Source organism: Taudactylus pleione, unplaced genomic scaffold, assembly GCF_031769625.1.
Source record: "Taudactylus pleione unplaced genomic scaffold, aTauple2 ptg000181l, whole genome shotgun sequence".
NCBI lineage: Eukaryota > Metazoa > Chordata > Amphibia > Anura > Myobatrachidae > Taudactylus > Taudactylus pleione.
This window is the reverse complement of record NW_028284583.1, coordinates 716362-730061: the sequence shown is the minus strand read 5'-3', so window position 1 is coordinate 730061 and position 13700 is coordinate 716362. Positions and strand designations below refer to the sequence as shown.

The window sequence follows — 13700 nt, the reverse complement described above, 5'->3', positions numbered from 1 at the left end:
GACATAAAACTGATTGGAATAATACATACAGTATAACTTATAAACATCTTCTTTGTTTATTGTAATAATTTTTATAGTTAACACTCACCAGCTTTCTGGAGCTCTCTGGGACTGCAGGGAAATGAGAAATGAGGCAGCAACAGCTCAGCCTCGCTTCTGAATAGTCAGACACTGCTTGCAGAGCTGGAGGCGGGGCCACACCATGGGCAGTAAGCTGCACAGAAAGAGAGCTAATAGAGATATGCCTTTGAGTATAAGGGGCATGCCTTGAGCGCTGATGGACACATTGGATGTGTCATGTGACCAAGAAGTGCACAGCAGTGTTTAGAGATCGAAGCTCAAGTCAGCAGCAGCAAGAGGAGACACAGTGATGCAGGTAGGAGAATCAGTGGACACTGAAGCCTAGTGTAGTGAGGGGAGAGACAGTAAGTAGGGGGTGAGACAGACTCCCAGCACTCAGACCCATCTTTATGTGTGCCTCCCCAGCCATTGACCTCACCGCACTTCACTGAAACCAGGGGTAGCCAACCCTGGTCCTTGAGAGATATAACAGAATATGTTTTCCAGGTCTTCTCACAGAATCACAAGTGAAATAATTAGCTCCACCTGTGGATCTTTTAAAATGTGTTAGTGAGTAATGACTACACCTGTGCACCAACTAAGTGGTTTGGAAAATGTGAATTGTTAGTAGCTCTTGGGGCCTGGGTCGGCTACCCCTGCTCTAAACTATGCATGGAGCCAATATTCACAGCCTGAACTTGGCTGATCGACGGTTAGGTGGATCGGACAGGTTTGATAACCAAACCGAATGGCCCGGGCCAATTTCAGGCTGTAAATGGTCGTCGTTCAATACCATACATTGAACGGTAATTTTAATTTTAACGATTATTGCGCAGCAAATGGCCAGCTTATATGTGGATAGGGACTGATAGTGGAAGATCCTAGGTTGTGTGAAATGTTTTAACATAATGCGTCTACATACACAGAACATATTTTTCCATCTAATGCTCTGGAGGGGTTGGGTATGCCGGCGCTCGGGCCGGCGGTCAAAGCATCCCGACAAGGTTAGGATACAGACACCTGTTGGTAGGAATCAGGACCCTTCTCCTACAACTAACTTTTCCTTCCCGCACTCTGAACCTAACCTCCCCCCAGTGCCTAATCCTATCCCTCCCTGCTTATTGCCTAACGCTCCCCCTAGTGCCTAAACATAACCCTAACCCCGCTACATACCTTTGGGCTGCCGGCAGTCGGGATGTCAGTGCCGGTATTCTACGCGCTGGCAAGCCATGTGCCAGGAGCATATTGACCGCATCACCTCTGGAGAAAGGTGAGTACAGAAAATGTGCTTTATCTCACTGATAAGTGGCTACATTAATTACTATACTTTGCAGGTGGTGTTATATAAATTGTGTTACATTTAAGGTAAATTAATAAATGCCTGATATAATGGGACTAGAATGGTTTTTCTTTTTATTACTGTTTTCAAAATAATTTCTGATAATATGTATTCATGGCACATACAGTGAAAAGGAAAGTAAGTTATTTACTATGACATTTTAATAACTTTTTCAGTTAAGAATTCTGAAATGAAATGACTTAATAGAGCCTGCCTAGCAAAGATCATTTGTATCCTCCTTGCGGCTAGCAGTTCATGAGGCATGCTCAGAAAGCCTCCGCAATTATCACACAGCATTCTAACTTTAAAGCATGAGGCTTCTAATCTTACTGGCTGCATACAAGAGATAATACATTACATGATAATAAGGGCTGCCAGCTCTGTGCTTCTCCTTTAGTCTCCTCTCTTTGCTCATCATATCACAGCACATCAAGCAAAAAAAATGAAAGCTTTCGTCTCTGCATGATTCAGGTTTGCTGTCGACACCCTTTAAATCACATTTAGATAATAGGGAGTTCCATGACATTATTACACTATTCATGCATAATTATCAGCTGACAAGTAGCCAGAGAAAAGCATATTCGCTTCATAAATTGGGATGTAAGTGTTAACTAACCAAAATAAGTTGCTTCCTGAAACTGAATTATCTATCTGTATTTAAATGAGACCTGTCACCAGTATAAAAGATGTTATTTAGTTATACTGCCATAGATGTTAGTAGGTAGTTTTCTAGGGGAAGGATCTGGTGGCCCCAGCATTATAATACTATATCTAACGATGACCGGAATTTGAGAGAACAAAAGGAGAAAGGCCTTATCTAAAAAATACATGGTTGTCAGATAGGCGCATAGGTTATTATGTTCCAGTTTTCCAATCTGGTAGGAGTGTAATGTCCACTGTGCAGTGTTCCATCTAGTACCACAGTTCTATGTTAGAGAGGCTTGAAACTAGTAGAGAAAGCTGAAATTAGGGGGGAGGCTGGCTCTGGTGACTCTCGTATGCTAATCTCATGCACCAGCTCCTTTCCTATACATTCCTTACTGGTTTAGAATGTGGGCACAGCTGACGTGTAGGAAGGAAGCTGGTTACAATCATTAATTGGCACACTGGGAGGAATACTAACTTTAGGACCAGTGCCCAGAGGCACACACCATACTCGCCGACTTTAGATATTTCCTCTCTGGGAGAAGCCCAGAGAGGAGATACAGGTGAGCAGTGATGGGGGCTGGTCCAGATTTAGTTGGGCACAGCCCTCTCACAGCAAAATGCCACTAATCGCCCATATTTCAATGTGGACAGGGCAAAATTACGCGAATATCAGTGAATCACATAATTCGGCCATCCCCCCTCCTCACAGACCACGGATTTCAAGTACAATTCTCTCCATTCTGCCCACTTTACTAGGAAGAGGGCGGGATGCGGGAAAAGTGCCTACTCTTCCAGGGGTGTGGAAAAATCAGGAGCCTACCGCAGATTCCAGAAAGTAGGCAAGTATGGCCCACATATGTGAACTGGGGACTAGGGCGGGATGCATCATGCAACGCATATTGCATGAAATACATCATGCCACTTATCGCATATTATCGTTTATTAACGCTGTACGCATGAATGATTCCAAATGCAAAAGACAGCTTTTCAAATAAGAGCTAGACTAGTCCTAGTGCGCATGCTTCTAATCCCTCTCAGGAGAATGGTGCAGAAAGAGGTCTGTGTCAAATCAACACTGATTTTACCTCACCAGCTGAGATTTTGATAAAATTTGGAATATGGAGAGTATATATGTAGTCTAAGAAAAATACAAAATATTATTTAAATATATCATGCCGTTTCCAAAATTCGGCTATGTAAAGTTTTAACAAATCTGTCAAAAACGCACAATCAGCATATTTTCAAATCGCCATAGCAGCTCTCCTAATTAAGTAAGAGAGGTGGGAGTGGTGTCATTTTACTGTGTTTTTTTATGTCCTTTCCTATGATATACAACACAATAGGCTTGTGAGGAAAAACATTTTAAAAATTCAAACTGAAATTTTTGATCATGATTATCTCAAAAAGTGCATCGACAATAAAGTTAAAAAAAATTCTGGAAATAGACTATACTAATGTTAAATGTTTGTAAAAGTGGGAGGATAATCATAGTTAAAAATAATTTTAAAGCAAGGTAGTTTATTCAAAAAAGCAGAGTGTATTACAAGTAGTAATAGGTGATAATAGATTTGATGGCGTCATTAGTTTAATTATATAAATCAAGTTGAATAGAAATACTTGACATTGTATTAGTCAGTCAACAATGTTAGCTGAAGATAGTTTGACAATGCCTCAGTGATTTGTAAAGTGTCATCAGGAGACATGACATAAATTCTTCCAGTTGGAGTTATAGGGTTGACTTTGCATAAGACATCTATTAGAGGTTTCCATAATACATCAGGCTTCCTTGGATAGAAGAATGATGGTGAAGGAAGGTCACTTTTAATTAGTCTTCATCTTAATTCTTGTCCATCATATAAGTAAGCCACCATGTCTTGTTATACACAAAAGATATATAGCCATTTATTTGTATCAACTGGAGTTTGTCTTGAGATTTTGTAACGAATACTGTAGATTATGTATTAGCCTTAGAAAAGGTTTTTGCAGATATTTTTTATGTACTTGAATCAAAAGGTATAAAAGCATGATACTGTTGTGTTCCCTGAATAGTTACTGACTGGCCGAAACGATCATTCAAAAATGTTTCAGACTCAATATAGTCTTCTTGCGTTGTGAACGTCATGTTAATTCCAGATATATTTTGTACTGCCCATTCATAAAGTTGGAGAGGTGTGAGGATTTGGTTCTCATATGGACGTTGTAGGCTGGCTCTAGCTGCGAGGCTCTTGACTGTGCCGCCAACTCCATCACAGGGGCCTCTCCCATGCGCTGTCGCCTGCAATCTGAGCATGATTCCTGACCATTGATTCATGAGAACAATGATTCATGAGCATGATTCATAAACAATACATTATTGAAGATCATTATTTATTTTTGTGCAAGCATTATTCATTGTTTTTAGTTAATAAAGTCATATAGGAACTTTTTGTAAAGTCTCAATTACTTTTTGATAATCTGTACATGTGAGAATTTATAATATCTATATTATATATTCTCACAGGTAGATATTGACAAAAAGTAATTAAGAGAATTTACATTTAATTCAAATATTGAGTGTTGGGCTAATTTTAGTTGTTCCCTCATATAGAGCTGCAGGGCCGTAGCTACGGTAGTGCGGCCGATGCCATCGCACAGGGCACCACAGGTCAGGGGGTGCTGTTTGGGCCTGTCAACTTTCTGTTTATTATCATTCTTGCTTGTAGCTTCCTCTTATTTCATCCCCAGCATCTCCTGGTCTCTCCTTTCTATTTCCTGGCCCTTCCCCATGAAGCCATGGCCCTTTTTTGGGTGCATTATGTCCTTTTGAATAATGAGGGGGGCGCCAATGCTCTTTCTGGCACAGGGCACCAAAAAGTCTAGTTACGGCTCTGTAGAGCTGTATTCAATTTGAGCCGAGCCCGGACTTAACGCCGACTCGCCTGTCTTGTAGGCATTACAGTATCGCGCACGTGCATGCTTTACCCTGTATTCAATTTCAAAGTACGCGTAAACGGTACACGGCGATACTGTAACTAGCGGAAAGTACTGTCAATTTTGGGGAAATCAGCCTGTCACCCCCCAAATGATGCTCTGACATGGGGGTTCACTATGGAACCCCCCGATTTGGCTCGCTGAAGGTATTTGGTGTTTTTAAATGGGCTCAATAGCTGCTAAATTGCGTTTTTCTATAACTGATGCAGAATAGTATTTAGGAGTATTTTTTCCAGAAAATAAGTTATCCCAGCAAATTTGGGGTACTTGAAAATGGGGGGTCAGCATATTTAAAGTTGAAAAAGTGAACTTGAAAAAATTGTGAAAAATCCACCTGCCGCAAACACCTGCAGTCAAAAAACACCCGGGGCATACTTGGGGACCCCCCCAGAGTCAAGTTCGCTAGTTTTTAAGTTTGTAACCCAACATTTTTTTTTTCGCCCCCTTTTTCAAAGTCAAATTTTGGGGTGTCTAAGTTTTTTTTTTTTCTTACACAGATTACCTTTGGGGGACTGTCTGAAGGCTGCACGGGGGTTCCCGAAACATTGCACCCCAAAACCCAAATTCTCCACTTTTTTCCGCCTGCCATTCATAGGCGATACTTTACCGCCTAGTACATTGCATTGACTTTCCACCTAGGCAGAAATTCTTTCAAATTGAATACGGGGTAAAACCAAAACAGGCGATAATGAAGTCATCGGCGGTAACTTAACGCGGATCCGGACTTAACACTTCAAATTGAATACGGGGCATAATTGGATTTAAAAGTAGGCCCTGATGTTTTCAAACGTACCTACTCCTGTTTCAAATTATTTTTAACTATGAACTCATTATCCTCCCACTGTTCAATTTTGACTAACATTAGTATAGACTATTTCCAGAACTTTTTTGTCGACGCATTTTTTGAGATAATCATGATCAAAATTGTCAGTTTGAATTTGGAAAAATGTTTTCCTCACAAAGCCTATTGTGTTGTATATAGGAAAGGGCATAAAAACACACTAAAATGACACCATTCCAACCCCTCTATCTTAATTAGGAGAGCTGCTGTGGCAATTTGAAAATATGCTGTTTGTGCATTTTTGACAGATTTTTGAAAAATTTACATAGCCATATTTTGGAAACGGCATGAGCTATTTACATACAATTTTGTATTTTTCTTAGACTACATATATACTCCTCATATACCAAATTTGAACAAAATCTGAGCTGGTGAGGTAAAATTAAAAAAAAAAAAAGTGTGTTGATTTGACACAGAATGGCTCCATAGGTAATGCCACAAATAGATGGCAATGCCTATCAGATACAAGATTCGGAAAGATTTGCTTTCCGGAGATGGATACAAATGGGGAATGTGGGAAACCTTGGAAACCTATAGTTTTCAAAGTTATGACTACATTTCACCGTTAGTACATCCCACCCATTTTATGGCAAAATGTGATCTGGGGGCACTAACATATTTGTGATGCTGGGAGTATTTACACATTTTACTTTTTTTACACATGTACAAAGTCGCAGGTGAAGTACAATGGAACTTGGCATGAGGAAAAGCCATGGCTACTTGCATTGGAGTCCGTTTTACACAGATTCGAACTCAGTGGCAAACAGATGTACAAATGTCGCACACCCACGTGGTCCGTATACGCTAGCAATGCAGTTCTGTCACTCCCAGTTGTTTTATTTAAGCAAACACCCCCTCCTTTCACATTCCCTTCTGCCCCCTTCATTCAGCCAGTGACCACTACCTCTACTCCCGATTTATTACCACCGCTCACACCCACCTCTAAGATCCTGCGCTGCCCCAGACCTATAAAAGATTGTCCCAAAGTTCACTGCTTCAAATTCTTCCTCAAAACACATTTACTCTAGCCTACTGAACCTCTGCCTGACCCGTAATTTCTCTTCAACATCAAACCTCCTTGTATCTCCCCAAATGGGTACAATGTTTTGTATCATTCTCTATAACTTTGTGCTGTCCTATAAAGGTGATTCTCTGGCTAACAAACTGGACATTTACATACATTCAAGTACTTGAACTGTTTCTATACTACAATTTTTTTCTGGTTCCCAAGGACTCTTTTCATCATCACTTAATTTCTACAAAAGTAGGTCAAAATAAAGATTTTCACCTATTTTTGTAGAAATTAAGTGTCAGAGTTATTCATCAAACATGTAACGCAGGAGATACTGATATCTCCTGGCTACAATTGTCCCCCGATAATTTCCACAACCCATACTTTAGTGTGGGGATGTGGAAATTATGTAATTCATCAAGTTTCCGAAAAGGCATCTTTTTCTGAACTTGACAGTGATACTGTATGCCACTCTGAGATGGCTTACAGCATCCGATACAGCAGAGGGATCTGACTAGATCCCTCCCTGCTGTGTCTGTCCTCTTGCCTGCACCAGCTCCCTCCCGGCTCTCAGAGCAGTCTTCCTATGAGCCGGGGCCAGGAGAGGACACAGCAGTGGGGCTGCAGGTCTGACCGGTGGGGAGGGGGGGCGAATCAAGTCTTCAACGGCAGTGGCTCCAGCAGCATTGTGGAGGATGGGAGGGAGTGTTGGTCACAAGGCACAGCAGCGATGGTGGTGGCACAGTCTTCGGCGGCGGCTGCAGGGTGGATGGGGGATGAGACAGACACTGGTGGGGTTGGTGGGCGGGCAGATAGGTAGGGGGGAAGGAGCTTGAAGACAGGCAATGAAAACTGACCTGGTGTAGGAGAAAGGTCTCTCACTTTCGAAAAACCGCTTTGTAGAAACAGCAGTATTTCGGAAGTGATAGCTTAGGCCAGGAGGCATGATGATTGCCTCCTAAACTGTGTTTGACCTCGCAGCAAGTTCAAACCATAATTATCACAAGTTACAATTATGTTTTGATGAATAGGCCCCCAAGTCTTAAATACTTCGTTGGTAGAAAATATACACCAGAACAAAACTTCCCTACAGTATACCATTCCTTCTGGAATTTTTAAAAAGTCTGCATGATACACGGAGCTCTCTCATCATGCAGAGTTTTTAAAAATTATAGAAGGAACGTTTTATTGTAGCGACATTTTTTTCTGGTGTATATTTTCACCAGAAAAGTAAAATGTGGTATAGACACAGTTCACGTACTTGAATGCATGTTATTGTCCCGTGCATCACACAGAGAATCATTCATTATTAAATAACACATGTCTCTTAGGAAGTAGAATTACCGATATCATATTGGTAAATATAGCACTAGCGCGCTACAGTGTTTTTTTGATAGTTTAGAGTATATTTCCATGGATTGGTGTTTTTGATGATAGAGCTTGTTGCAAATAGGCTTTTTTGGCAGGAGGACGGGCAGTGGATTTGGGGGATCAGTGGGTAAGTGTTAGGTGTGCAGCTGTTTGTGGTTACATTGCTTTACTGGTTGGAATTAATAGCAAACTATGAAAAGCATCATATCAAATGTTATTTGCATGGCTATACTGGAACAGATATAGGAACAACTAACATCACCTATAGACTAATAACACTTTGGTTGCAAACAAAACCTTTCGAGTAACACCGCTAAGCTACAGAACAGCTCATCTGAATCCTATGAATTCATAACAGAACAAGTTCACTGAGCGGAAACCTGATATTATGCTCAGTGACATTTTGAGCTGCAGCATCACAGGCAATAAAAAAGTAATATGCCATGCACCTCTGATTACAATTTGTAAGGAAAGCACACATCAGAGGGGCTGGGATGAAAATATACAAAGATGAGATGTTTGTGGAGATTACTTTATTATTACCAACTGCTTTAATGCAGAATTACAGTAGCACAAAATAAGGAACATTGTACCCTGGAACATAGCTTTAGTAGGTTCTATAGTTGTCTCCATGAATCCAATAATTTTCTCAGCATGAGGCATCAAGCCTTGTGACACCCACCGGGGTCTTCCCCTCCAATGCATAGCATTTCTTAAGTGACTTGTCTTGTAAAAGTGTTCTGCGTGCAGAAAGAGGAATTATTTCCACTTGCTAGACTTTGAGGGTTATTTACCAAGTTTGCTCAAAGGCACTAATCTGCCTGAAACCATAATAGCCAATCAGCTTGTATCTCTCTTGTTCAAATCAGACAGTGAAAGGAAACCCCTGATTTGATGCTATGGCTTTAGTGCAGATTTGCTCCTTTAAGTGTTCTTTAAACACTACATGTACCCTTTGTAGTTTAATCATCTGCTATTTCCCCTCCTTGAGCTTATCTGCTGATTTAAAGGTAAATACAAAGGGTATATCACAGCAAATGGAAAAGTACAGTACGTCTGCCACAGAGAGCAAAATTGTTTCCCATCCCTGATTTATGTGACCAAATCAAGTTCTCATAACACAATATCTACCAGATGTTATCATGCCCTCAACACAGGTCCTCAACCAAGCTTGTTTAATAATATGAAAGCTAATCACTGCCTTTCTATATGACACAGTAGTAGAGTAGTAGACTGAGATCACATGTAACCTCACATCACAATTTCGGAATAAATTTCCAGCAGCAAAAGACATATACAAGAGTTAAAATCAGTACAGCAAAAAGCTTTAATCCCAAAAGTTCAGATACAGTTGGTTGGATTTGCCTTCAAACTATTGCCGCTTTAAATCTAGTGGTTATCCCACTGATGCTTGCAAAACACAGTCTATTACATTTAAGCCTATTGCCTTGTAAACATTATAATCTGGTTGGACTAGCAAAAAGAATTATCTAATGCTCCTACTGGGTTCAGATTGGATACAGCTGGGAACAATTGCAAAGCTCTTTTTGGGAACACATCAGTTTAGTGGAATACCCTAAATCAGGGCCGTGACTAGGGTAGTGCGACCTGTGCCACCGCACAGAGCACCGCAGGGCAGAGGGCGCTGTTCGAGCCTATCAATGTTCTGTTTATAATCATTCTCGCTTCCTCTTATTTTATCCCCAGCATCTCTTGGCCTCTCTATCTTTTCCCTGGCCCTTCCCCATGAGGCCATGTCCCTTTTTCGGGTGCGTCTTGTCCCCATTTGAAAAATGGGTGGGGCTCCAATGCTCTTTCTGGCACAGGGCACAATCTAGTTACGGCTCTGTCCCATATGCTATACTTGGCTGCAGGTTAGTTCAATTCCTGCCCATTTCAAAGCCACACACACAGATAGAGCCCTCCAGTTCATACAAACAACCTTTTATTTATTAAAAGTGCATGCATTATAATAATTTTATTAATATTGTAGTCTTCATATTCTTACTCTCGTGTCAGTTACCCTTTTACTTTTTTGTAATGAAAACAGCAAATTTCATTGATCCAAAGTTTAACTTTAATTCACACTGAAGGAATATCCCAAAGGGGAGATATATATATTGTATATTGTATAAAGCAGGATGGAGACGGTAATCATGTTTTAGCACCTTTCATTACATATTAGGGTATTTTACATATCATTGCAGTTTAAGTGGTTGTCCAAGAAATGCAGATTCTCGTTATACAGCACCAAGAGATTCATGAATGTTAATAGAACTTGAGATGTGTGCTATGTGCCTAATTCAATCTGATCAAATGTAATGAAATGTTCAAAACCTAATGAATATTTTGTTTTGGTTTTACAGCACTCACAGTAATGGCCACACTATATTTACATGCTGAAGACTTTTCAGGCAACAAAGGGGGCAATTCAATGTCCGTACTGTTAAGTTAGACTTAAGTGCCGACCGCGATGCTGTTTTCTGTCTTAGCTCGGTGCTAACATCATCACGCCCCCAAAGTTATTTCAACTCAGTCTCTAACAATTTCTTTTTTTTTTTATAAATGTGTTATTGTACAGGAAATCGATAATTGTAATCAATATTTTCTAAGATAGTTTGGAATGGCACATTTTGGAAACAATTTGTGGAGAAAGGCTGGGTACACAGGAGAATGACGTCCAAAAGATACGATGGTCGGTCCATGTTCCCTTCATTCCAGAAAACATGATCTAGAGCGTACACACAATCTTCTGAACGACGGCACATTATATCATGATGGAGCATTGAATTCAATTAATCTTTTCTCCTGAACACACTATGTAATCATTATGTAGATCACTGCCAGGTCAGGTGATGCCTTCAGAGGAAGATTGGACCAATATATATTTTATAGTCTTTTATGGTAATGTATGGTTGAGTGTACACACTGTACATTGTGCACCACATCATTGATGATATCTTCCCATCTGACATGCAGCACATCAGATATGAAGATGCGATGAACAACGCATGTGAACGCGCGATTGAGTGCACACTCTATGCGATGTGGACATATATGGCTTTCCACTTTGCCTCAAAGCTTCAGAATTGGCCAATATATTGCTTAATGTGTACCCCACCAAAGAGGGAAATTAGACCATGAGCATAGATCCTGATAAAAATGTATACTCAGAAAGTGCTTCTCACAGTAACTATAGAACGTGGCTCCTCACAGTAACTATAGACAGAGACGCTCAATAATGTCTGTGCACAACTTTTCATATAATTTTTCCTTTACTGAAGTAAGATAGTAATATATTCGTATTATGCAGCATGTCATAATCAATAAAATAATGTGAACACAGACCCTGTGGATTCACATCATGACCACACTTATGGCTATTTCAGCAGCGGCACACAAGTAACTTGTGCCCTAATCAGGAAAAACTAATAAGCTTGTGGATGAATACATAAGATTGCCTATTTTTAGAGTAAAAGGTATATAATTATCTTTTTCTTCAGTTGCAAATCTTCAGAACCTGATCTTAAAGTGCATAACAAAGGGCAGGACTACACAAAATGAAACAGATCTTACACCATGGCCAGCACTTATTTAGAACAAGCTGGACTATCAAATAAACCATTCATGTGACCTCGAAGTGCACATTGTGTATAACCTTCATTATTTTCACCATCATAATAGTAAAAAAAAACAAGTTACCACTATTGACAAACTGTGAGCCTTAGGGCCCCTACACACTAGATTAGATGATATATTGAACGATTTGACTGATTCCGACGCATGGTCTAGTGTTTATGTACGATATCGATGCCGATGCGTGCTCCCGCGAGTCATCCGTCGCATCCTCAGATCTTCTGTACATGCAAAAAAATCTGACTATGTGGCTAGCGATGTCATGCTGCTGAATGCAGCAGGGCCCCCACTACCCCCACGCCGCTGCTCAGTCGCTGCTGGCATTGGCAAGTTTGTATGCACTTGCCGATGCCGGCACTCCGCCGGGTCCCGTCGCTCACAAGATCCTGCTGGCGACATATCGTCTAATGTGTACCCAGCTTTAGGTCCACATGGAATTGGTGATGTAATGTCAATTAATGTTAGATCATGGAATTAGCTGATAACTCATTCAGAGTATACTTATCACTAAATAATGCCAAAACCAGAAAGTCATATATAACTTTGGAATTTTTAAAATGTCTTACATCTGAGTAACTCCTATGCAGAAATAACCGCTAAACAATGTTCTACTCTGTTCAGCAATGTATTGATTTCTACAAATTGATTTCTACCCCATTCCAAGACGGAACGGGGACAGCTCCAAGCAGCAGTTGTCCCTGCTATCCCTAACACTGCTACCGAAGTAGCAGTGTTACTTTACCCCTACCACTCCAGACCAGTGTACATGTATGACCTGAGTTTACACACATAGGACATGCAGTGTAGAGGTGGCACAGGAATCTGATTGAAAGAGGGCCCATTAAAGGAAAATGAACAGCCACCTTAGTTTTAAGAGTATCTGGATTTAAGTTCACTGGACTTTAACCTGGTGCATACATTACAGCAAATCAGCGTAAATATTTATCTTTATATTTCCAGTTACGGAATTAAACAAAGCTTCCATTGGCAAAGTAAAATATTTGAATAATCTCACCCAAAATGCAAATGACTGATTTTAGAGTAAGGCACCATAACATAATCTCCAGGATTCACAGACTTTAGTTTGAATGGTAATTCCTGGATTCCTAGTTTCAATGCAGTGTACTGTACAAGCAAATGTAATAACATGGCATAGACACATTTCTGTTCTGCTGGCTGGTTTTTGTTTTTTTGCAAACAAATCCCATGCAGTTACCAAATAATTATTCTTCACATTAAACACCAAATTCAGTGGGTTAAGGTTACGGAGATGTGAAACAAAATTGCAGCAATGGCAACGAAGATAAAGGTAAAGTTGTTAAGAAAAAATAATAGCAAAATAATTGAGATACCAATTGAATAATGAATGAAAAGTTTTCAGCTGGGGTATATTTGACATTTACAAAAAATGCATTATATGTATCAAACACACAGGAGTTTTATAAAGCCAAACAAGTGCACTTATTGGTCTGTTAAGTTTTGATAGTTGGCATGACGTAATAAAATGTTACAGTATATATCCATACAAAGGGAGAATATTTTTCCTTACCTTGTTGAAGTCTTCAGAAGTCGCCCTCATTTCTTTCCAAGTCTTGTTCAACAGTTGGATGCAGATACAAAAGAATTCTTCAAACGATCGATCATGAGTGAAGAACATAGGGTGAAAATCGTTGCACGTTTCACTGGCTAAAAATAAATAGAGAATACAGGAATGTAAAGATTTATTGTTCAAACTTCAGTTCTGAATATACCGTACTATACTCTGCAATAAACATTCTTGAAGTTTAATAACAATTATGTCTCATCTATCTTTACATGTGGCC

The 13700-nt window shown here is 40.0% G+C and overlaps 1 protein-coding gene across 7 annotated transcripts in view; it reads right to left on the bottom strand.

Moving 5' to 3' along the window:
- ELMO1 (engulfment and cell motility 1) overlaps positions 1-13700 on the bottom strand; it is a 487164-nt gene that overhangs the window by 147297 nt on the left and 326167 nt on the right. For all 7 annotated transcript variants that reach the window (XM_088476019.1, XM_088476020.1, XM_088476017.1 and 4 more), the window contains one exon: positions 13427-13563. In XM_088476019.1, the coding sequence (XP_088332145.1) occupies positions 13427-13563 (137 nt within the window). The remainder of the gene's footprint in view (positions 1-13426; positions 13564-13700) is intronic.